This window comes from Elgaria multicarinata, chromosome 2 (assembly GCF_023053635.1).
Source record: "Elgaria multicarinata webbii isolate HBS135686 ecotype San Diego chromosome 2, rElgMul1.1.pri, whole genome shotgun sequence".
In the NCBI taxonomy this organism is placed as follows: Eukaryota; Metazoa; Chordata; class Lepidosauria; order Squamata; family Anguidae; genus Elgaria; species Elgaria multicarinata.
In genome coordinates this window covers 179,368,851-179,393,920 of record NC_086172.1, presented here as the reverse complement: position 1 = coordinate 179,393,920, position 25,070 = coordinate 179,368,851, and the positions used below count along the sequence as shown (strand labels likewise).

Here is a 25,070-nt window from a genome sequence, read left to right as displayed (position 1 = left end):
CTGATGTACTGACTACGTTTTGTGCGTTACCCCATATTCCTCGAGGAGCTGGAACGTTTTGTTCTAACAATTCTTGGCTGGTTTCCCATTCTGCAGGGTTTGCTTGTACCTTTTTAGGTAATTTAAAATAGATTTTCCTCCTTGTTATGTCTCATGCAAAGGCAGTTGGATTCTTTTTCACCAACATGTTTGTATCCATCTTTACTTCTTGTTGGCTTTTAAAGAAATACTTTAACCAGCGGTTAAAGTACATTAGGTTACTGAGCCACAAGTTTCTGGCACTGAGCCTCTCAAGCAGCTGGTGATAATCCCCGGGTTTCCCAGAAATATATTTCTTTTTTTTTCGCTTTCTCTGGAGCAGAATGTATTGTGCCGTATGTGGCACATAGATATTGTACCTATAAAGTATAATGCTAACTCAAGAGTGGTTGGTTTCTGATACTGACCTAAGATCTGTTACTTTGCTTTCTCTTCCTTGTCTTAAGGAACGGTCCTTTTTGTATTGGCAGTTAAAGGTCTTGCGCTGAATTTGTTATTCCCTAAATAAACTGTTTATTATCTCTAGCTTCAGAAGTTGGCACTGAACTATAGCAGAATTGTCCTAGAGTAAGAAAAAGGAGAGTTGGAACCACTTCAGGGTCCCTCTTAACTGAACTCTGCTTCATACTAGCAAAGTTACAATAGAGCTTCTAGACAGCTTGAGCGAATACCCAGCCCTCCTTTCTTTCAGGGGAACACAAACGTGTGTTTGGTAAAGCAGGTTTTTCCCCCTCTTCCTTATCAGACATTATTTCACAGGGCCTGTTCGGACAACACGCTAAGCCATGGTGAGGCTGCTAAGCCTTTTGCAGCAAATGGTTAGTGAGTGTGTTTAAACCGTGGTTATCTAGTTACCATGGTTAGGAATGGTTCATATGACACGCTAAATCATGGTTCGCGCGACACACTAGTTTCCTTGCTTAATTAATTGGAACACCCCATATGTTAGGGCTGTTGTTCAGAAAAAGTAGGGACCTAGGAAAATTAGGTCTTGTGAAGGTTTCCTTCTGCAAATCTTTCTGGTCCATCGTCCTAAGATATACATGACAATGCAGTCACCCATAGCTCATGTTCTGAATGCTTGCCATGGAGCTGAAAAGAGAGAACCAGGAGTATAGAATTCTGCCTGCCAAAATTAACATGTAGTTACAATCAACCATGAAAAGCAAGAAAAATTTGCACACATGTACCACATCTGCTATCTTCTGGCTGTAAAATACGTTTATGATCTGGCATGGTATAAGCGGTAGGGTAAAACGCTCTTGTGTGTTTGCTTTTTGACCAGGTCAAAGAGGTTTTGTTATTTTTTTGGCCCTGCCAGTATAAATTGGAGAGCCGTAAGTGGAAATGAGGGAAACACGTGGAGGGGAATTTGTGGCTAGAAGCAGTGCAATGTGGCCTTTACCTACTCCGACATCCAGTCCCACCCCCGACACATTAAACCGTAGCTTTACGGGAAGTGCCAGGCAAGATTGTTACTTAACAGAAAGCTCCCTCTCCCTTATATCGCACACCAGGAGAGAGGAAGATCTTTCGAGGAGTTGGATATGGCTATGAAGCTTGAGTATGCGTTTTCTTCTCTTGGTTTAACTCACAGCTGTCTTCGTTTGGCTCTTCCATCCATCTCTTTAATGACACTACTGCTTTCCAACTAATTTATTTCAGTACCACATCAATAAGCTATCAATCATGTCATCTGAAAATCACTTGAACAACAGCGACAAAGAGGTTGATGAAGTTGATGCTGCCCTTTCTGACCTGGAGATTACTCTGGAAGGAGGGAAGACATCCACAATTCTGGTAAGAGCTGGATGTAGGAGCTTAACCTTGCCTCAAGGGGTACGTTAGTGGCTAGAGCAGCCTTCCTCAACCTGGGGCGCTCCAGATGTGCTGGACTACAACTCCCAGAATGCCCCAGCCAGCTTTGCTGGCTGGGGCATTCTGGGAGATGCAGTCCAACACATCTGGAGTGCCCCAGGTTGAGGAAGGATGGGCTAGAGTGTTGGACATGGTAGCCATGGAAGCTCACTGGGTGACTTTGGGCCAGACACAGACTCTCAGTCCAGCCTTCTTCGCTGGATAGTTGTAAGGATAAAAATGGAGAGGAGGAAGATTATGTATGGCACCTTGAGTTCCTTGGAAGAAAAAATGTGGGATAAAAATGCCATAAATAAATAAAATACACCTCTGTCAGAACGTGGGGTGGGGGGTGGCCATCTGGAGGCAGCCATGTAGCAACCAGAGAGGCGGTCAAGCTGATAGGCCTGGATGAGCAGTTTGAGTACAGTTCAATCTGCAACTGAGAAATAAATTTCCCAGAAAGAGGAGCCAGGCCAGAGAGTTGGCAGCTTTGTAGGACCAGGTAGAGCCCTGTTGGCCCCTTTCTTTGCCTGATTCCTGCTGAGTTGGTAGCTGCAATACCACTGGCTATGTGCATTGGTGCTGCTGAAGTTGAAGACATATTAGGCCAGCAGCTCCCTCTAGCAAGCTATCACAGTGGCACAGAACGTGACACACCTGAGCCTTACTACAAGAGTCCCCACTTTACCTTCTTCCCTATGGCATGGAAGCAGGTCCTTCTGCTTAAAGCGCTGAGAAGGGGTCGTCACACACATTCTCTTCTCCTTCGTCTTGCAGATATTTTATCGTGATGCAAGAAATCCAAGATGCATTCCACTTGGAATTTCTCTTGCCACAGGCGTTGTTGCAATGAATGGGAATTCTGTCCCAGCCATGCTTTTGCGTAGCTCCATTAATGTCAATGGGACTTCAGCAGGAGATTTTTCTAGTTGGGAGTTATGTTCTTCATTAGACTTTGTGGCTCAAACAGAGACTCGGTGCAAGAGTGGGGAGGGTTTTCTTAGTTCGTTTATTCAATCCAGTTTCAGAGTTCGCCATCTCAGGGTGCTTATCCTGTGGGACCCAGCACTGTCAAGGAATTCCAGGGCATTTTTGCCAAGCACATTGCTTGTCTGCCACCTTGGACTGTTCATAGATCACTGTGGAATTGCACATCCCACCCACCAAAAATAAGCACCCTGCTCTCATATGCAATTTTTACACGGTTGCTTATCCGGGGATGAGAGATGTTACTTGTCTGACAGCTCTGTTCCATCTGATTCATCCTTTTTAAATGTGTAAATAAATCAGAGAATGGATCCCAGGGTAACTGTAAAACAAGCCCTTGGAGAATCTGCACAAGTTATAATAATGCAAGGTACTCCTCTAGCCCGATTGCCTGTGATATAGGCAATAAGGCTAGATTTTGCGCCCCCCCCCTTTTAATGTTCTTAAGCATACCTGTTAAACTTCCCTACCCTAACACAAGGCTTCTCAACAAATTAAATTAAAGGTCCTAGCTGAGCAATTTCCAGCAGAACTCACTCTTGTCCCAGGCATGGGGCCAGACGAATCCGTGGAGAGAGCTGGGGGCTCTTTTAGAGAGGCCCAGGCAAGGAAAAAACCCAAGGCTTTGCTGAAAGCAAGCAGTTTATCTATTGGCATGCACTGCTGTCAGTTAAAAAAAAATCACAGGGAGATGCAGGGTTACATTATACTGAGGTTTGTTTGTTTGATAAGTTTAAATGTGTTGTGGGGGTGGGTGGGCTTGAGCTCAGCATACCTGCTCCTTTTGCTCAGTCAATCTATATCGACAAACTGAATGATGTTGCATCTTATAAGAAGCTCCCAGCATCCATCCATCCAATTTTAGTCAATTCTCTGATGTGTTTCCAGAGTTTGTTCTTCATAGAGGGGTAAAATTAAATGCAGGCACGTGCTATGCCGAAGGCTCAGCCCAAATGAACCCTGCTCTTTCTGTTGCCATAAAAGCTGTGCCCCCACAGGGCAGGCTCATCTCAGACATAGAGAACTCTTCCTCCAGAAATGCATGTGTGTTTGGACAGATGGAGAAAGGAAAATATCTGTTGGCTTGGCCAAACAAAACTCTGCATGCAACTCAGTGGAATTTCCTTTGTCTGAAATGCAAGAGGCATGGAGATCTGTATCCATACAGCCCCATCATTTCAAGGAATGCCCTTGCTAGCAAAGGCAGGAACCCTGTTGGCCTGGGCTTCCGATTTCTCAGCAACTGAACGAGAATGAACAGCATTGACTAGCAAGGGCGTAGGAATGGAGGCGCTCAGCTGCAGTTCACCATTCGAAACCAAGATCCCTTCTTTTAAGGACAATCGCTGTAGACATTGACATGGGTGTGATCTACTCTCTCTTTTTTTTTTTACTGTTTTCCCCGTGGCCTGTGTTTAAATTTACAGACGAGAATCTTTTAACATCGTTTGGATGTGCTTCAGCCGTTAAATAATTCTGAGTCTTGCTTATGAACGTAAGAAGTGCCTTGCTGGATCTTATCAAGATCCATCTAGTACAGAGTTCTTTGCAAGCATCCCAGTTGACACAAAGTGACCCATTAGAAATTGATCAGTGGATTGCAGTCTACCTTCTGCCCCTCCCTGCCTGGACTGATAGCCAACCTGTGGCATGGATGCCACGTGGCACAGGCAGGAGCTTGTGGCATGCCTGGACAAGAGCAAGAAACCCAATCCAGCTTATGCTGTCGCTTGCTGCTCCATCGCTCTGCTGCTGCTTGCCCCTCAGGTCATTAGTGCAGAGTCCTCGTTTTACACTGTGCTCCAGAGAACTCTGGTGATTCTTCAATGAGAAGATTGTGAATGGTGGGCAAACTTCCCTTAGTCACACAAGTGATCTAGTCATGCAGTGTACAGCTGCACCAGAACGTTGGGTGAATTCACATGAGGTGGTGGCAAGGTCCAAGAGGCCTCGTCCATGTGCCTTATGAATTTGGCACGTGCCATAAAGTACACCTGAGACCCTTGTGCAGCATTCAGGGATTCCATGTACAGAGGCTACACAGTAGGCAAGTTGACGTGGAGAGGAAGTGATAACCCAGACTCAGGTGGTTAAAAATGAATAATCTATCTTGAACTGCCCTAGCAGTTTGTTCTCCTTGGTTGAAAGAATCTGAGAAACAGATCATTTAGCTTTTCCAAAATTGTAAAGCAGGCAGCCTTTTGGGGACGGGGTGGGTGGGCGAAGGCTAGAGTCCTTCAGAGGAAAGTGACCCAATGGCCACATATTGGCAGTGGACAAGGCCAAATTCAAACCTGGGTGGGCGTCAAAGTTAAAACTGGATGGAGGCAGCCCTTTCCCCCCTCTTCTGCTCTTCCATTCATATTCTCTCTCATTCACGCCCATATCCATCCAGCCCCCTTCCCACACGTTCCTTCTATCCACACCTTCTTGTTCACACTTCCCCCCTCACATGCAGTTGCCTTCTCCCTGTTCACACACTTTCTCCCCCATTCGCACACATTCCTTACCTTCCATGCTGGATCAGGAAGAAGAGGGGTCTCTTTTTGACCAGCCTAGCAGGAGGGGAAATGACAGGGAGGCACCAAAGTTTCACCATGCAGGGGGCGGGTGGGTGAGGATTAGGCAGCGGGGAGTGACTTGGTCACCCGGTGTGGGCCTCAACTGAAGGCCTCCAAGGGCCATAAATTGTCCACATGCAATGTAAAGCAATACACTATTTTCTAGCAAACAGCCTATAGTCAGAGAACTCTTGAGGTTCGTTGCTGTAATCTTTCTCCCCGCTTTCCCCCTGCATCAGCAAGGGCATTGGCTTTTTGAAGCAACTGTGCAACCATTTTAATAAGCTGAATTACTGTCCGCAAAGCTCTTCTCCACCCTGGCTGTTCCCTGGTTCTGGCATATTAAATGTAAAGGCCGCTGTCTTGTTCACAGGGTGACATCACTTCGATCCCAGAGCTTGCTGACTACATTAAAGTGTTCAAGTAAGTACTGCCTAGAAATCCTAGGAGAGCAGTGAAGCTCAATGACTGAAAACTGTCGTGCCCTGGTGTCTGTCGTAGTGCCTGGAGCAGCCTTCCACACCTTGGTGCCGTCCAGATGTTTTGGAGTACAAATCCCAGGACTCCTGACCATTGGCCATGCTGGCTCCAAAACATCTGGAGGAGACTGGATTGAGGGTGGCTGATTTAGAGACTTCCTCAGCTTTGGTCCAAAATCAGAAGCAACTTCTAAAGTTCATGTACTTAGGAAGTCGATTTTTTTGTTAGAATTATAGATGCCTTAAACGTCTTATTGCACTCAGTCCTAGAATTTATTTTCATTGTCAGGGCTTATCCCTAGAACATGTGGAGCAACTTAGAGTACCTTTGAGCATGTGCAGAATGCATCTTCCTTCCCATTAATAACCGCAGCTAATCTCTGCACACTGGTCTGGTTCACATGCTCAGGTGAGCAAAAGAATTTGAAATATATGAAAATAATTTTCTTCGACTCATCTAATTCCTGCAAGTCATCGCTTGATACTATGGCTGCAAAAAGAAGTGGATGTGTGTGTGTGAACCAGCCCATCGTAAGGCTGAATGGCTTCCAGGTCACAGGGTATGACTTGCAGGATAGTTTGAGACTCAGGACGTCTTATTTTAGCTACTAAACCGGTTTGGGTCCTTTTCTACTTCTTACATCAGTAGCTGGTGCTGAAATGTTTCCATAATTATGTTACCCTAGTAGCTTCCCCTGCTGTCCTAAAATTAGGGATTGTGTTGCATAGCTTGAAATATTACCCAAGTATCTTTCTTGGACTTCAAGAGCACGTAGATGGAAAATAAGCATGTTTCCAGACAGTTTTCTCTATTTAAAGTGCCAGAAAAGACCAGCTTTAGGCTAGCTGTGCTGTTCTTTAGTCAGATTTATTTTGATTTTTAAATAAGACGTTTTATTTAGGAAAAAAGGAAGAGTATTATCTTGGATCATGGCATGTGGAAACTGGAAACAGTTGTGTCTGGACTTTGACTAATGTTTTGGCAGCCTGAACTGTCTATTGCAAACTAATACCCATCACACTAAGGGTATGACGGCGATTCCGCAATTGGTACAGAGGCACGTGCTGAATATTACAAGAGAGGGAGAGGAGAACCGTTGTTGCAGGGAAACAGCATGAAAAACATGGGCTGGTTTTCTAGGCTATCGATATTCACTAGAAAACCCCAAATAGCCCTAGTCATCGTTGCTATGTGCTCTAGACAGCTGCTCTCCCCCCTCCCCCGATTCTTTTTATGGGGCGGGAAGACATAGAACTGCCTTTCCGTTTGTTCCTGGGCATTTCCTTTTATAAACTCTATTACGCAATCTGAGACGTGTCAGAATTCCAGTTTTAAGGTGGAAGCCAGTCTGGTGTGGATGATAAGGACACGGAATCTGGGTTCCCATTCCCACTCCATGAAACTTCCCGGGTGATGTGGCAGATCATTCTCCCTCTGCTTAACCTACTTCACAGGGGTTTTGCAAATGGGCTACGCTCTGTGTGCACTGCTCTAGAGGAGACCTCGTTTGGCAATAAAACAGAAAGGGAGGGATCATGGCCAAATAGCTACATGAGGCTTCCCTTGAATTACAAGCACAATAAGCACGCTCTTCTTGTAAACAGCAGCAGTTGATAAACTCCCTGCCCTCCAAGAAAACCACTGAACGTTGTTTTATCTCTCAAGGACTCCCTGCAGAAGTGCAGCACGGCTGCAGCCAGGTTCAAGGGCAGGTTACCACTTTGCCAGAAAGCTGGTCGGAGTTTTGGGGCCTGGCTGTCATCAGCTCCCTCAAGCAGTAAGGGGATTGCAGCCTCAAATACATGGTTTGGCTCTTTGCTGCTACAGCAGTGCATTGTGGGAAGGACCCGTAGTTGCAGACCAAAGCTGCCTTTTCACAGAAACGTGTCTGACCTTGTTAATTTTGCCGTCAAGGAGACCCTGCCCTCGCACCACGCAGAAGACCTTCTGCGTGAGCTGGTACCTCCACACAATCACACTGCAGTTTACCTTGATGAGATTTTTCCTTCTCAAAAAAAGAAAGGGGATGAGTGAGAGAGAAATCCCATAAATGGGGCATACGCATGATCTGCCACTCAAACGGGAGGCCCCAGCCAACATGGGATGGTTATCTCTGGATGGATAGGAGGGCCTCCCACCATCCCTCCATTGCAGCCCTGGTCCCTGATGAATGTATGAACCGGCAAAGACTCTTTAAGGCAGCACCTTAAAGACCACATGACCATCCTAATTACCCACATGTTTAGTTTTTAATTGGTTTTTAATGCTCTATGTGTGTATGTACTGTGTTTTAGAGTTTTAAATTTTGTATTCTTGTTTTTATCTCAATTTTAGAATTTCTGTAAACCGCCCGGAGAGCCCTGGCTATGGGAGCGGTATATAAGTATAATAAATAAATAAATAAATAAATAAAGACCAGCTAATGTCTCACGGCATAAGCTTTTGTGGACTGCTTTGTCCGTGAAAGCTTACGCCATAATAAATGCGTTTGTCTTTAGGGTGTCACAAGAGTCTTCGTTTTTGCTGCAGCAGATTAACATGGCTTCCCTCTACATGAATCAGGACTTTCCATCCCTTAAAATGAACACCTCACCCAACTTACTGAGCCCAGCTTTTGTATAAGGGAGAAATGTTGGAGCTCAGTACATATTGACCCTATTCAGGCGACATGCTAAGCCATGGCGGTTAAGTATTTTGAGCTAAACATCATGGCTTAGCGTGTCGTGTGAACCATTCGTAACCATCATGGTTACATAACCATGGTTTAAACATGCTCACTAACCATTTGCTGCCAAAAGGGGAAGCAGCTTAACCACGGCTTAGTGTGCCGTCTGAACATGCCTGTCTTCCTAGCCGTTAAAGAGACGTTCACATGTTTGGGGAAATGAGAAGAGAGGGTGTTACAAATGTGCCCCCAGTCAGGTTGTCCGACCAGCTAGTCATGTTTCTCCTACTTAACAGGCCAAAGAAGCTGACACTGAAGGGTTATAAGCAGTATTGGTGTACCTTCAAAGATACATCTATCTCCTGTTACAAGAGCAAAGAAGAATCCAACGGGACTCCAGCTCACCAGATGAACTTGAGAGGTAAGAAAACACATGCAGTGTTGTTTAAGCCTCTTCCTGTCTCTCCTCTAGTTGTCTGTTTATTGTTAATTGGTTTGTTTTGTTCCTTTTACATTCTTCAGCCCTTTAAAGTCTCTCTGTGTTCACTAACATATGTAGGTAGGAGGACCCCAGGTCCAGAGCATGAATGCTCTCGTATGCTAGTAATGCAACGTATTTCCAGAGGTGGTACAACCACCACTCCCCTCCCTCATCCCTTTCTGAATTGTGGGGGCAGGGGAGAGTCAGGGTCTCCTCTGCGCAGAATCCTGAGGCCCATTAGAATTCGTGGGGAACATCTTTGCCTTTGTGTCACATGAGTGAGAACTCCTTGAGGTCTTAAATCTGCGTTGGGCCACACGTGACTCCTCCGGCCTGTTTTGTGCCTCCCCCAAGTGCCTCTGCCAGATTTTGACAGCAAAAAAAAAATGCGTGGAGAGCACCCACCTTGTTTTGATGGCAAATCATGCTTTTCTGGGTGTTCCAGGAGCTTGATTTGCCTTTAAAATCAGCTGCTCAGTCATTGCGCACCTTGCTTTAAAGGGGAAATGCAGCTTTTTTTGCTACAGCCAGATTGTCAAAATTTGGAGGGGCAACAACAAGGCTGCCCCTGGTTCTAAATGGTTCATGGGGCAGAGCTTTTCATAGAAACATAGAATAGCAGAGTTGGAAGGGGCCTACAAGGCCGTCGAGTCCAACCCCCTGCTCAGTGCAGGAATCCACCCTGAAGCATCCCTGACAGATGGTTGTCCAGCTGCCTCTTGAAGGCCTCACTTTTGTGCCTGTGCGCCCTTCTTCCAAGCCTCTGATGCTGCTGGAAACAAACAGCTGTCCGCATTGCTGTAGCAAACACAGACCCTAAAGCAACCTTCCCCAAACTGGCTCCCTCCATATGTGTTGGACTACAATTCCCATCACCCCCAGTCAGCATGGACAGCCCTATGAAGAGAGACTGAAAGAACTGGGCATGTTTAGCCTGGAGAAGAGAAGATGGAGGGGAGACATGAGAGCACTCTTCAAATACTTGAAAGGTTGTCCCACAGAGGAGGGACAGGATCTCTTCTCAATCCTCCCAGAGTGCAGGACACGGAATAACGGGCTCAAGTTAAAGGAAGCCAGATTCCAGCTGGACATCAGGAAAAACTTCCTGACTGTTAGAGCAGTACGACAATGGAATCAGTGACCTAGGGAGGTGGTGGGCTCTCCCACAGTAGGGGCCTTCAAGAGGCAGCTGGACAAGCATCTGTCAGGGATGCTTTAGGGTGGATTCCTGCATTGAGCAGGGGGTTGGACTCGATGGCCTTATAGGCCCCTTCCAACTCTGCTATTCTATGATTATCACCCAATGGAATTTCCATTTTTAGGCATTCCCCTCCCTCTCTCTTAGTGTGCTGCACACAGTCCGCCTTGTTCAGATAATATTTGTAAGGGATTTATGTTGCATCTAAGGCACTCTTAAGGCTACCAGCTCCAAATATCAGCAACAAAATATTCCAGCTTGGAGGGTTGTGAAATCAGCACTACTGACATCCCCTTAAAAAAAAAAAAAAGCCTTTGAGGCAGAAGCGGAGAGGCTGCCAAATGACCTCAGACTATAGCTACGAGGATGTGAGCAAGGGAAGGGAAACATGGAATACCTTTTTGGGAGCTTTTTAACAAAGCTGCTGCTGACTGAATTTTAAAAGAATTCTGCAGGAGGAGCTGAAATAGGGCTAAAATTGCTTACAAGAAAATGGGTCCCTTTAAAAAACCAACCCAACCATACTGTTGCCATCGATAGAACATCCCCAAGATCCAACTGCACCTTGGTTTTTTTCTCTCCATTTCATTAGCTTTCAAAAGTGCTGATTTTATTTCATTTATTTAGAATATTTTTTCCTGCTACTCAGCCTCAAAGGTTCCTGGAGCACTTGACAAATAATTAGTAAAAGATGATAGTCCCTGCCCACAGGCTTCCAATATAAAAAGTATCGACACACGTGGAAAATGGAAAAGGGAGGAAAGAGGGGGGGAATGAGGTCTACTGGAATGGCTTGTGGTGGGAACAATTGAGAGGGGGGAGCCTTCATGGGGGTGGTCTTCAACAGGGCCGGAAGAATGGCCCCGCCTCCCCCGATCATCTCCCTCAGCACAGCGCTCATGTTTGGCAGGGAGACACCTCAAGTGAAAGAGAAACGGAGCAGTCGTGTGGCCTCGTCTTTGTGTTCACCGGGGAACTTTGTTAGATGAAACCATTAAACTCAAATCCCACTGCAATCCATAGGACTGACTTAACCACACAGTGAATTTAAAATCCCATTTGATTTCAGTGGGATTTGGAGATGCTTAACTTTCTCTGGGGAAATACGTTCTATTGAATGCGTTGGTAATTTGTCCATGATGGAATTGTGAGAGACTCTTTCACAACACTCTTCAACACAGCACTCTTCAAATACTTAAAAGGTTGTCACACAGAGTAGAGCCAGGATCTCTTCTTGATCCTCCCAGAGTGCAGGACACGGAATAACGGGCTCAAGTGAAAGGAAGCCAGATTCCAGCTGGACATCAGGAAAAACTTCCTGACTGTTAGAGCAGTACGACAATGGAATCAGTTACCTAGGGAAGGTTGTGGGCTCTCCCACCCTAGAGGCAGCTGGACAGCCATCTTTCAGGGATGCTTTAGGGTGGATTCCTGCATTGACAGGAGGTTGGACTCAATGGCCTTGTAGGCCCCTTCCAACTCTCCTATTCTATGATTCTATTATCTCGAACTTATAAGCCAGCATTCAGACAGATGCAGGACTGCAGTTATGTAAGTGCACACAAACACCTGGTTTGCATGACACGACAACCCACCATGGCTATCAGCCATGGTGGACTGTCGTGCTGTGTGAACCCGATGCAGTTTCTGCGGGGTGGCTTATTTTTCATGAACAAGCCAACCTGAGAACACATGGCCCGTTTTAGGTTTGTTGATACTCATGGTGGCTTGTTGTGTCATCCGAACCCAGCAGGGTGATTTTATCATGGGTTGCTGGGAATGGCTACAGAACCGGCCAACCAAAGCAGCAATAAAAACCTGGCGCTCTTCGCAGTCGTGTTCATGACACTGCCATCCTTCCTCATCAGGGTGAATAAAAATCAATGTTTTTTTAAAAAAAAACAAATTTAAAAAATGGATTTTTTTATTTAAATCAGATAATTTTTAATTTAAATCGGATTTTTTTTATTTAAATCAGATTTTTTTTTAATAAAATGCTTTTTGAGGAAAAATCTATCTAAAGATAGTTTTCTATTTAAGATACATTATAGTCCAAAGGTTATTCATCATGAAATAAAGATTAGTGTTTAATTATATAGCATGAGGCTGTATATATTCATGCAATGTTTAATTTTTTTGGTAAATGAATTCCATCAATCCATTCACAATGTCATGCTCTTCCAGAGGTTTCTATAAGATTATTGGGCATTTTTTTCTATCTAGAAGATATTATCACAGCTGCTTGGTTTTACAGTTCTCGAAACTGTGCATTTGTGTCTGCAGAGATGACAATGCCATTGTGCCTTTGCAAATCTATGTACACAGAATCAACCCCTTACCTCTTTAAGCGCTAAGTTTCAAATAATTCAATGAATAGAGTGCACTTTTGGTGGGAGGGGGAAGTCACATGATTAAATCGCGTCTTTCTGAATAGTGATTTAAATCATGATTTAAATCAAATTGATTTAAATCAGATCCATCCTGTACCTCATCCCATTTTAGTGCCCTCTGCCCATGCCCCCAAAAAGCCCAAAGAAAGGACAGTGTTGCCCTCCGTGTTGCTGCTTTGCCATGACATTTGTGTGTGTTTATCGATCCCACTCACTGCTCTGTATCAATATTTATTTATTTATTTATTTATTTATCACACTTATATACCGCCCCCATAGCCAGAGCTCTCTGGGCGGTTTACAGAAATTCTAAAATTGAGATATACGAAATTTAAAATTTTAAAACACAGAACATACACACATAAAACATTAAGAACCGTTAAAAAAAATAAACATGTGGGTGATTAAGATGTGCCGCCATATGCCTGGGCAAAGAGGAAAGTCTTGACCTGGCGCCGGAAAGATAGCAGCGTTGGCGCCAGGCGAGCCTCGTCAGGGAGATCGTTCCATAGTCTGGGGGCCACCACCGAAAAGGCCCTGTCCCTCGTTGCCACACTCCGAGCCTCTCTCGGATATGTCATACCATATCAAGAGGCAGCTGGACAACCCTCTGTCAGGGATGCTTTAGGGTGGATTCCTGCATTGAGCAGGGGGTTGGACTTGATGGCCTTGTAGGCCCCTTCCAACTCTGCTATTCTATGATTCTATGACAGGTAGCCATGGAGGGGCTGAAAGGGGGCTGGAGCTGAAAGCAGCTGTGGCAGCAGGAGAAGACGTGTTGGGAGTGGGTGCACTTACTTTAGTGTAAAGTGAAGCAGGGTTTGTTTGATTTTAAAGATGTTTCGCTAACTATTACTAGAAGCGCTGAGGTGGAAGAGGGGAATATGGGGCTGCTTGGATAATTATTATTATTATTATTATTATTATTATTATTTATTTATATAGCACCATCAATGTACATGGTGCTGTACAGATTATACACAGTAAATAGCAAGACCCTGCCACATAGGCTTACAATCTAATAAAGTTGTAGTAAACAATAAGGAGGGAAAGAGAATGCAAACAGGCACAGGGAAGTGTAAACAGGCACCGGGTGGGGTGAAGCTAACAGTATAGAGTCAGAACAAACTCAATATTTAAAAGCTATAGGGAAAAGAAAAGTTTTTAGCTGAGTTTTAAAAGCTGTGATTGAGTTTGTAGTTCTCAAGTGTTCTGGAAGAGCGTTCCAGGCGTAAGGGGCAGCAGAAGAAAATGGACGAAGCCGAGCAAGGGAAGGAGAGGCCCTTGGGCAGGCGAGAAGCATGGCATCAGAGGAGCGAAGAGCACGAGCGGGGCAATAGTGTGAGATGAGAGAGGAGAGATAGGCAGGAGCTAGACCGTGAAAAGCTTTGTAGGTCAACAGGAGAAGTTTATATTGGATTCTGAAGTGAATTGGAAGCCAATGAAGAGATTTCAGAAGTGGAGTTACATGGTCAGAGCAGCAGATAAATACCAAAGAGGCAGAGTTTTGCTCTTGCTCAGCAGCGAAACTCGCTGAAAATAAAAAGCTGGTGAATGCATCACAGTGTCTGTAAGGGCTGAGAAAACCAATTCCATTTGGCAAGCAGGTGCGTGGGTGGCGGGTGGGGAGAGTTTCCCCCGGTGGGCAGCACCCCCAGCAGGCCATTTGCAGGAAGCGTGCTGATGTGAGGACTGAGGAGGCAATGAGGAGTTCTCCTGCAAAGGGGCCCCGGGGTACGTGCTGGAGCCGGTGGGAGGACTGAGGGGGAAGAACAAGCCCCAGCAAGCCTGATTGTCTGTTGGGAGTCCCTTGGCTGGTTCACCAAACAAACAACCCAGGGTGGCTTAGTGTGACATGTGAACCCGCCCACTTTCTTTGGTACAGCAGCCTGGCTTTTTAGTTCTTTGGATTTCAAGTAGCCTAATTTTTTCAGAAATTTTAAGAACATAGGAAGCCCTCCATGCTATATTGCTCCCAGCTCTTGCAGTGAAAAGAAAGAACATCTTACTTTGCTCAATAGCACCTCTAGCTGTCTGGATTTTGATTGGTGACACTCTTTTAATGTGTCATCAATAAGCGTCACTAAAGTGGACGTGTCATTCACTACCTGCTGGAGTTGGGGTGGAGGACATATTGTACCCTTGCTCAAAACCTTGAAATGCAGTATAAAAGGAACCAAATAAATGCGCAAAAGATCATAGAATCATAGAATAGCAGAGTTGGAAGGGGCCTACAAGGCCGTCGAGTCCAACCCCCTGCTCAATGCAGGAATCCACCCTGAAGCATCCCTGACATCGATGCCTTGCAATGTATTCTACGTTGCTCTCGCTGGTATTTTGCTCCATCCTAAGGGGAAGTGGCTAACCAAGAAGAACTGTTGATGCTATTGTGGGTTAAATACAGGGTAGCTTATTTCCTTCTAGGAAGATGCTTTTAAAGTTTTTCAAACTATGAGCTTTGAGCGCTGCTTGCCCACTGAACATGAAGCCTTATATCAGAGAGTCTAATCTAAGTTACTGGCTAACCATTTGACATGATTGAGTTCTGGCAGGCCTCTCTTTTGCAATTTTTTTTTTAAAAAAAATAGCACTACCATAGGCCAACTGTAGGCCTCAATTTTTCACGTTTCAGTTGAAGAGGGAGAAGGGGCATCCAGATGAGAATGGAGTTTCCAAGTAAGCTCACTGCCCCCTCCACATCTATGGTTTACAAATGCATGTTGTCTAGAAGAGTTTCCTTTACAGGTGGTGGTGATATGGGCATGGCTATTTGCTGTGCCCTGACTGAAAGCAGTCACTGTGGTCTGATCCAGCAAGTCTGCTGCATTAATAGAAGTATAGCTTCCAAATCACGTGAGGGACTGGTTCCTCTCTATTCGGCCCTGGTTAGGCTTCATCTAGAGTATTGTGTCCAGTTCTGGGCACCACAATTCAAGAAGGACGCAGACAAGCTGGAGCGTGTTCAGAGGAGGGCGACCAGGATGATCAGGGGTCTGGAAACAAAGCCCTATGAAGAGAGACTGAAAGAACTGGGCCTGTTTAGCCTGGAGAAGAGAAGATGGAGGGAGACATGAGAGCACTCTCCAAATAATTCAAAGGTTGTCACACAGAGGAGGGCCAGGATCTCTTCTCAATCCTCCCAGAGTGCAGGACACGGAATAACAGGCTCAAGTTAAAGGAAGCCAGATTCCAGCTGGACATCAGGAAAAACTTCCAGACTCTTAGAGCAGTACGACAATGGAATCAGCTACCTAGGGAGGTTGTGGCCTCTCCCACACTAGAGGCCTTCAAGAGGCAGCTGGACAACCATCTGTCAGGGATACTTCTGCTATTCTATGATTCTATGCTCTTAGGAACCATGTATTTTCAGTCTATTCCAGTATCGTTATCTGCTTCTTCTGCCCAAATTTATTTATTTATTTATTTATTTATTGCATTTCTATACCGCCCAATAGCCGAAGCTCTCTGGGCGGTTCACAAATGGGAATCCAGGGATGAGTTCCCCCATCAGTGAAGTATTTCGCTCTTGTCCTGTCCCTTGTAACCATTTCCTGCAAACACTGAACCTGAGTTAGATGACTCCCTGCACTGTGCCAAATCTTTATGCAAAATATAAAACCTTGTTTCTTTTGCTGTAGGGTGTGAGGTGACTCCTGATGTCAACATCTCTGGTCAGAAATTTAACATAAAACTTTTGATCCCTGTTGCTGAGGGCATGAACGAAATTTGGCTCCGTTGTGATAACGTAAGTTTAAACGGGGTCTGGTCAAAGGCCAGCTACTTGCATATGCTCAGTTGGGCAGCGGGACTAGGGGTGGGCACTGCAGGCCTCTCCCAGCGTTACGTATAATGCTCCCTTAGGGCAGCACCCAGCTGAATTAGTTGTGGCTTACGTGCAGGAGCGTTTATCCTTTGAGCATATATTCTACCTTGGGCCAAACTAGTTCACAAAATACGTAGTCATTCATTTGTTGGAATATACATATGACACTTAACAGCTCGCAACATAATAAAAACAAGAACAGTCTTGGGTGCCATTTTCTTGATAGGAAGGCAGGGTACAAATGAAGCATACAATCACCCAATCAAAAATAAAAACCAGTTTATAACAGATGACTGAATTACTAAAACAGCAGCGCAATAAATAAGCTCTCTGAGGATCAGGCAACATCAGAGGCCCATCTGAATGGAGCTTTTCCCCCTGTAGCCTTGATGGGAAGGGCCAAAACAGCTTCCTGAGGAAGGGGAGTTCTAGAGCCACCACCGAGAGGGTCCTGTCCTATATATACCTGATGCAATTTAGATAAGTACCGTGATGCAGAGCTGAGCCTCCCCAGAAGATCTTAACAGGCGAGCAGAATCATAAGGAGCAGGTGATCCTTTAGCTGTGATTGGCCCGAACTAGAGAGGGCTCTAAAAGTGACAACCAACGCAGGGTTGCCACCCAAACGTGTTCAGGTTTCACGCTTTCTAGAATTGTTGGAAAGAGGATGATGAAACAAAGGGACTAGCCTAACAACTCCTTTCCCTTCAAATTGCAGGAGAAGCAGTACGGGCACTGGATGGCAGCTTGCCGGCTTGCCTCCAAGGGCAAAACCATGGCAGACAGTTCATATAACTTGGAAGTTCAGAACATCCTGTCTTTTCTGAAAATGCAACATCTGAACCCAGATCCACAGATAATTACTGAGCAGGTCACGACGGATATCAATCCTGAATGTCTGGTTTCCCCAAGATACCTGAAGAAGTACAAGAACAAGCAGGTACTTAATTTGGAGTCAAATTTTGCTGGTAGGCTTGTCCTGAAGTGGCTTTCGTATAGATGGTTTTGGGATACGTGAGGGCAAATAAAGTGAACCTTCATTCAGACAAGATGGAAGTCCAGCGGATGGGAAAATCTGCTGATGTGGATATAGACGGATGTTACTGGTATTAGATTGGTTTGCACTGTCCCTGAAGGACCAAGTCCATAGCTCGGCAGCCCTTCTGGACTCATCGCTGACAGTGGAAGCACAGGTTGCAGCCGTAGTCACAGGTGCCTTTTGCCAACTTCAGCTGGTGCATCAGCTGCGACCCTATTTAGGGAAAGTGGACCTGGCCTCCATTATGTCTGCTGTAGTCTGCTGTATCCAGACTGGACTATTATACTGCACTCTGTGTGGGGCTGTCTTTGAAGATGACTCAGAAACTTCAGCTGGTCACATCTGTGTTGGTACTTGATGTTTGGGAAAGACTATACTAGTACAGGTCTTTTAATATGGTGGAATGCTATATTCACTCACCGCCTATAACACAGGAAACACTGTGTTATAGTGTAATATATATTTTTAATATGTAATATATATTTTTAAAAAGATCCTAGTTAAAACTAATCGGTTTCACTCCTCTTGACTTAAATGAAACAACTAAGAGTAGTGACTTGTTTGGATGTGGGCAAGGGGAAATCTATTTTATTTGATTTCCCTTTACTGTTTGTCTTATTAACACTTTATGCTATGTGTATTTCCTCTGTAATACTTCATTTCCAACTTTATATGTTTCACATACCTACCACTAAAAAGAAGAACTCCTTTTTAAAGAGGTGCGTTGTGACTTATCAGTGGAGGAGTGGAGCCAACAGCAAACTCCTGCAGTTTGAGAAAGCAGGACCTATGAAATTTCACTTCTGCCCCTGGAGGAGAAAACACCGTCCTGTCTTGGTTCTGCCTTTGCCGAGAAGAGTAGCGTTCTGAGCTGCTCCCAGTTAAAAGGTAGCAGCTAAAAGGGAAGAAAGAAAAGAAAAGAAAAAGAGGCCTTTCCATGGCTCCCTGGGTCTTCACAGAAATCCTGGCTGCCCCACTGGGTCATCTATGCTTGGAAGGAGTGCATATTTGCCCATACCTCGATGATTTTTTATCAGTGGCCTCATCAAAGACCTCTGTCACCTTCACATGTTTGACTCCACATGGTTTCACTGTGAACAGAGGAAAAAGTTCTTTGGTCCCTGTTCAAAGACTTCTACATCTGGGATCGTCATAGACACTGCCAGCAAGAAACTTTCTGTCCCTAGAAGAGACAGAAAAACTCTTGACCAATGTCCATTAAGTCTTGTCCAAGGGGAAGTCTTGGGAGAGCCAGTGTGGTGTAGTGGCTAAGGTGTTGGACTGGGAGTCGGGAGATCCGGGTTCTAGTCCCCACTCGGCTGTGGAAACCCACTGGGTGACTTTGGGCCAGTCACAGACTCTCAGCCCAACCTACATCACAGGGTGGTTGTTGTTGTGAGGATAACATGGAGAGGAGGAGCAGGATTATGTACGCCGCCTTGGGTTCCTTGGAGGAAAAAAGGCGGGATATAAATGTAATAAATAATAAATAAGTCTTCACTCATATTGCTGGCCCAGCTGCAGGGGGCCATGATTGCAGAGTCAGTTCCGTGGGCACGCTTCCACTCCTACTTCAATGGTTTCCCCTCCCTCATTAACTCAGCTTCGCTTGAAAGGTGCACTTGGTCCTGATTTTTCCAGATTGTGTCTCTGTATCCTTCCATTGGTGGACCAAACCCCACCCCATTTGTCCAGAGGAGTTTCCCTGAGGGATCCAGTCTGAATTCTGATCACTACAGATTGCAGCCTGTCGAGATAGGGAGCCCGCTGTCAGGAGCAGTAGCCCAGGGTTTTTGGGCTACTGATCAGCTGGCTAGAGTTGAGAGCAGTCCCACCTGGCTGGGCTGGCATTTTCAGGAAGCATCGGGAGCAAAGGTGTCCTGATAAGGTCAAACAGAATTTCCGCAGCCGCATATCAACAAGCAAGGAGGCTCTTGCCCCAAAAGGATCTCCAAAAGGAAGCTTCATTCCTTCTGATCTGGGCAAAGGTTCACTTATTTATTTATTTATTTATTTATTACATTTCTATACCGCCCAATAGCCGGCGCTCTCTGGGCGGTTCACAAAAGTTAACATCCATCACTGCCAAATATGTCAAGGGCAAGCTGAATGTGCAAGTGGACTGGTTGAGTTGGACTACCACATATCAGAGAGATTGGGTCCCTTCATCCCAAGGCCCTTTGAGGAGATCACAAGGATCTGGGAGACCCCAGTCCTCAAACTCTTTGCTAATGCATCCAACACGAAGGTGCCTCGATTCATGTCAAGGTTCCAGGATACAAAGGTGGAGGCCATCACTGCCCTATCTTCTCCCTGGTCCCAGGGCCTGCTCTTTGCCTTTTCCCCATTTCGTCTTCACCAGACTATTGAGGAAGGTAAGAGCACTGAAGGCTCAGGTGATTGTGGTGGCTCCTTATTGGCCATACTGACCATGGCTTTAATACTTTAGGGAGCTCAGCATTGACCCACCCAGGAAGCTTCTGATGCATCCCAACTTCCTGACTCTGGGTCACCTGTTCCACCAGACCTGGATTGTCTGGAGGTTGAACAGTAATTACTTCCAGCTCACGACATCTTGGAAGGTGCAGTTTCTACCATCCCAGCTTCCAGGAGATCCTTGACCAACAAATTGACCAATCACATGATTGGAAAGGACTTCCAAAGGTAGTGTAGGAGAAAAAAGATGTCTCCACTTCGAGCTGGACTCTCTCGTCTTCTGGACTTCCTTCAATCTGGTCTGGAACAGGGCTTAGCCACCAACACTTCTAAAGCATCCAGTGGTGGCCATGGCTACAGTTCTGGTGGCTGTCACATATCACCCCCAAGCCAAGAGATTTCTGAAGGTGGGGGATCTTCTATCTGATGGAGCATGAAAAGCCGGACGTACCATGAAGTGTCCTTCTGGTCAGTAGAGAGCAGATCCAGCAGACCCACCCTGAGATTTCAGGGATTTCTGTTGCATGACGGCTTGCGGGGACTTACATCTTCAGGTTAATGTGGTGGTGCCCTTCCTTGGCCTCTATTCCATCTAGCACTCATTCGCTCTGTTTCCCCCGAAGCTGGTGGGAATTATTTATCATTTCTAAGTTTTTAGTTTGTAGTTTCAGAGGATTTTACTGCTATCAGCAAGTTTTGTGACTGAGGGGGTTTCCTCCTCCAGAGGCCGAAGTGAAATTTAATTGGCCCTGCCTTCTCCAGCTGGTGGAGATAAGCCTTTGCTGTTGGTTCCACTCTCCGCTGACCAGAAGGACACTTAACGGTAAGTCTGGCGCTCTGTAGGCCATGCACGGTTTGATCAAGATAGGATATGGAAAACGGAAAACACTGATACAGATTACCCAAGGCAAGTTTCGTACTTCAGAAGAGCAGCAGAAGTCTTTGAAATGACTGACTGACAGTTGTTTGGAAGCATTGTTAATTGCAGAGGGAAGTCGCTTCCTGTACTTGAATTGCAGAGCCAGTATTTGATCTCTGAATGCTAGAGAGGGGGTTGGTGTCCAGAAAAGTAGGGGCAAGGGGGGGGGGGTTTCTTACTTCGCACAATGTGACTGCTTCCTGGCAGCGGAGTTTCCCTTTTTATATAGACCTCATTTACTCTCTGAAAGAGCTATTATACCCAGTGTGATGGAAAGAGATTGTATGTGTAACGAAATTATAATCTTTGCAGCAGAGCAGACTTGGACATGTACGAGGGAACAGAGAGAGAGAGAGAGACTCCCAAATCGTTTGAAATAGTGCATAAGATGCAACACTATTGATGGCAGGAGAGGCTGTGAGGGAAAGAGTAATGATTCTGACAATCATAGAATAATAGAGTTGGAAGGGCCATCAAGTCCAAACCCCTGCTCATTGCAGGAATCCACCTTAAAGCATCCCTGACAGATAGCTGTCCAGCTGCCTCTTGAAGGCCTCTAGGGTGGGAGAGCCTACAACCTCCCTAGGTCACTGGTTCCATTGTCGTACTGCTCTAACAGTTAGGAAGTTTTTCCTGATGTCCAGCCGGAATCTGGCTTCCTGTAACTTGAGCCCATGATTCCGTGTCTTGCAGGGGACCTCTGTGGGGAAGGATTCAATGGAAACGTAGGTGCTTTAATTTAGGAAAGCCAGCAAGCTTCTCAAAAGCTCTGTGGATTTGTTTTAGCATTGCTCTTCTTGATAGCCTAGACCTGGGAGGCTGAGCGGATGCAATGGTAATCCCACATGGTCCTTTGATGCGGGGAGGGGGAGGTTTCATGTGCTGGAATGAAGGAAAATGCTGCCTTCGTGGAATTTCTAGAATGCAGAGGATGCATGGAAGGCAGAGGGAACTGTTGCAGCTTCCAAAGTAGCCGTCCATTGGATGTAAGAATCTACAACACCTACGGACCAGTAAAGGCATACCTCATGAGTATGATGATACTCAATACATAATGAGTATGAGCCTCTGCCCTGGTCCTCCTTTGCTTCGACCCCGGGATAGGTGTGGGCAGGCTGGCACTCTGCAGATGCTCAGGCTCACCCTTGGGCTTTTGTCGTTGCTTCGCTTAATAAGCCGACAGTGAGCGTGCCCCAGGGAAGGACCCTCAGAAACTCAGGGTTTAGAATCATAGAATCAGAAAATTGTAGAGTTGGAAGGGGCCTACAAGGCCATCGGGTCCAACCCCCTGCTCATTGCAGGAATCCACCCTAAAGCGTCCCTGACAGAGGGTTGTCCAGCTGCCTCTTGAAGGCCTCTAGGGTGGGAGAGCCCACCACCTCCCTAGGGAACTGGTTCCATTGTCGTACTGCTCTAACAGTCAGGAAGTTTTCATGTCTCCAGGCCACTTTTGAGCCAGGGAATTTCCCTTGTTTGCCCTGCACTAGTCATGGAGGGTTAGGCTATCAATGGCTACTAGTCCTGCGACCTCGAGTATCAGAGGCAGTATGCTTCTGTATGCCAGTTGCTGGGGGACGTGAGTGGGGGGTGCTGTTGCACTCACGTTGGGGGCTCTCCACAGGCAACTGTGTTAACAGAACGCTGGGCTAGATGGGTTTTTGGTCTGATTCAACATGGCTCCCCTTACGTTCTTCATGTTAGCATGGGGGTTGTAGTAGCCCTGTGAAATTCCTGGTTGTGTCAGTTCCATGTTGCTGGCTGGCCAATCACGTGCAGTTGTCACCCCTGGCCAGTTAGAGCACAGTATGTGAACCGACCCCATTAGAAGTCATCGTATTTTGAGGTGTCATTGGGGGGGGGGGAGAGGTTCTTGGTTTTGGTGTATGAGCGGTAGTCCTCCTGCGATGTTTCAACTGTGGAGTGGTCAGTGCCTGTGTGTGAATCAGAGAGACTGGTGGCATAGCGTTGCTTGAGTACTTCAAGGACGCTTTGTAGTCTTTGAATGCAGTTTTTCATTGTTTCCTAAATATAAGCCAAGTCTGACTATCACTCCCTGCAAAAGAAGAGTGGGAAGAGAACCCCCTTCGCTATCGGATTGTCTATGATTGGAGGAGTTGTTGCTCCGGAACTGTAGGAGTCACAAGACTTCTTTTTTTTTCTGCAGCAGACTCCGGAAATAGTGGTTGCTTTTCACTTATTTTGCAGTTATTTTTAATCTCATATTTTTGTCTGATAATTCTCTCTCCCGCCCCCATTATATGGATCTGAAAATCAAGAGCTGCAGGAAACATGATTACAACTGTAGAATCTTTTTACTCGTCCCCTAATTTGAGATGAGGTTCAGCATTTTTATATTTGTTCTTTGGTTTGCTTGTTTTTCCATTTCCCATAAACTCAGTCAGCACGTGGGCTTAAAAGATTAACGTAGAAAAGTTGGACCTCTTCAAAATATTGTGAACCATGGAAAAAGAGTCCAACATTGCCTCCCCATTACCCTAGAATTAAGGTCTTGCTGTGATCCTTTTTGCTCCTTTTTCCATGCTCATGTTCATTTCTTGCTGCTTTTCTCCCCAGGGAAGTTATGCGAAAGGTTTTGAGTTTGTTTTTAAATTGGTTTGAACTATTGCTGCTGATAATTTGCACATTTTCCTCCCTTTGCTTTATTGCCATATTTCTGATTGCTTTTTTTTTTCCTTCTGCTTCCTTTTCTTTCCTTCGCATTTGCCCTCTACAGCCAGGCTATATAAGAGACTTGGTAAGTGACAGCAAACATAAAATAAACAAGCACTTAAGACTTTTGCAGTTTTGTGAATATACCCTTAAAAGCAGAGAAGAGACTCTCAGATGCTTATCAAGAAATGCAGCGTGTGTTTTGAAATCTAGATGCTTTGGTGTGATTTTACGCTATGTAGCAGCATTGTAAATACGTGATGGGGTGGTCTTTCCCCCTTCACCCTCAGACAGCTTCTCTAATGCCTGCTTCTGGAACAGAAGTCTGCTGTGTTTCTGTGGTGCAGCGCTAATGTAGCTACTCTTGTGTTTCCTCCTTTGCTTTCTGGCACTGACTCCAGAAAGTAGTACTTGATGCAATGCATAATGAACTTAAGGAAATCCCTGCCTCAAGGCGTGGCAGTGGACACTGACTTTAACTGGTTTTCTAAGGGGATCAGATACAACTAATAATGTTGAGAACCAAATGGAACCTCCACATCCCGTAGTAGCAGCTGCTGGAGGACAAATAGAGGATTCTGGCCTTCATATCATACTTATGTGAAACAGCTGGTAGGCTGCCACTGGAAACAGGATACTAGGCTAGACAGACGGAGGGACTGAAGAAGCAGAGCTGCTCTAAATGTCCTACGTCCTAGCTTAGAAGAGCAGCTGACGTATTTAATTAATGAATGAATTTCTATCCCGCCTTACCACCCAATAGAAATTGGCACTCCAGGCAGCTACGATACAAACCAGATTATAAACAAAATTTTAATTAAAACATAGCATAAAGCAAACGAATTAAAAACATAACGTTAAAAGGAATCAGTACCAACCAGTTAAAATTCTCTTTTATCAACGGATTAGCTTTCATGCCAAAGGGCTGCCTGAATGAAAACGTCTTTGCCGTCTGGCGGAAGGACGACAGAGAAGGGGACCAATGGCAAGGCATTCCGGAAGCTGGGAGCAGCCACCAAAAAGGCCCAGTCTTGCGTCCCCATGAAGCATGCCTCTGATGGCAGCAAGGCCAAGAGAGAGGCTATCAGTGGCTACTAGTCGCAATGGCTCTGAGCTAACTCAGTCTTCAGAGGCAGTACGGCTCTGTATACCAGTTGCTGGGAGACGTGAGTGGGAGGGTGCTGTTGGACTCATGTCCTACTTGGGTTGGTTGGCCAGTGTGGGAACAGAATGTGCACTAGATGGACCTTTGGTCTGATCCAGCACAGATCTCTTTAGGTTCTTTGGAAGATCATAAACCCAGGCTAGTTCATAAGGGAGAAGGCAATCGTTCAGGTAGCCTGGGCTTTATAGGTCATAAGCTATATATCAGTGAGCTGTGGAAAAAGCACAGTTCTGATGCATCTGCTCTCGCTGATCCCATTCTGAACACCTGGCTTCAGGTCCATGAGACGGAAAGGCAGCTACGGATCGGCAACAGCCCTCACAGTGAACTAGGTTTCTATAGCACTCTGCTTATGTA

At 45.6% G+C, this 25,070-nt stretch overlaps 1 protein-coding gene across 2 annotated transcripts in view; it reads left to right on the top strand.

The window, feature by feature from the left end:
• FERMT2 (FERM domain containing kindlin 2) overlaps nt 1-25,070 on the top strand; it is a 121,010-nt gene that overhangs the window by 88,693 nt on the left and 7,247 nt on the right. For both annotated transcript variants that reach the window (XM_063118199.1, XM_063118198.1), the window contains 5 exons: nt 1,705-1,839; nt 5,821-5,870; nt 8,889-9,013; nt 16,300-16,406; nt 17,203-17,424. In XM_063118199.1, coding sequence (XP_062974269.1) covers nt 1,705-1,839; nt 5,821-5,870; nt 8,889-9,013; nt 16,300-16,406; nt 17,203-17,424 — 639 coding nt within the window. The remainder of the gene's footprint in view (nt 1-1,704; nt 1,840-5,820; nt 5,871-8,888; nt 9,014-16,299; nt 16,407-17,202; nt 17,425-25,070) is intronic.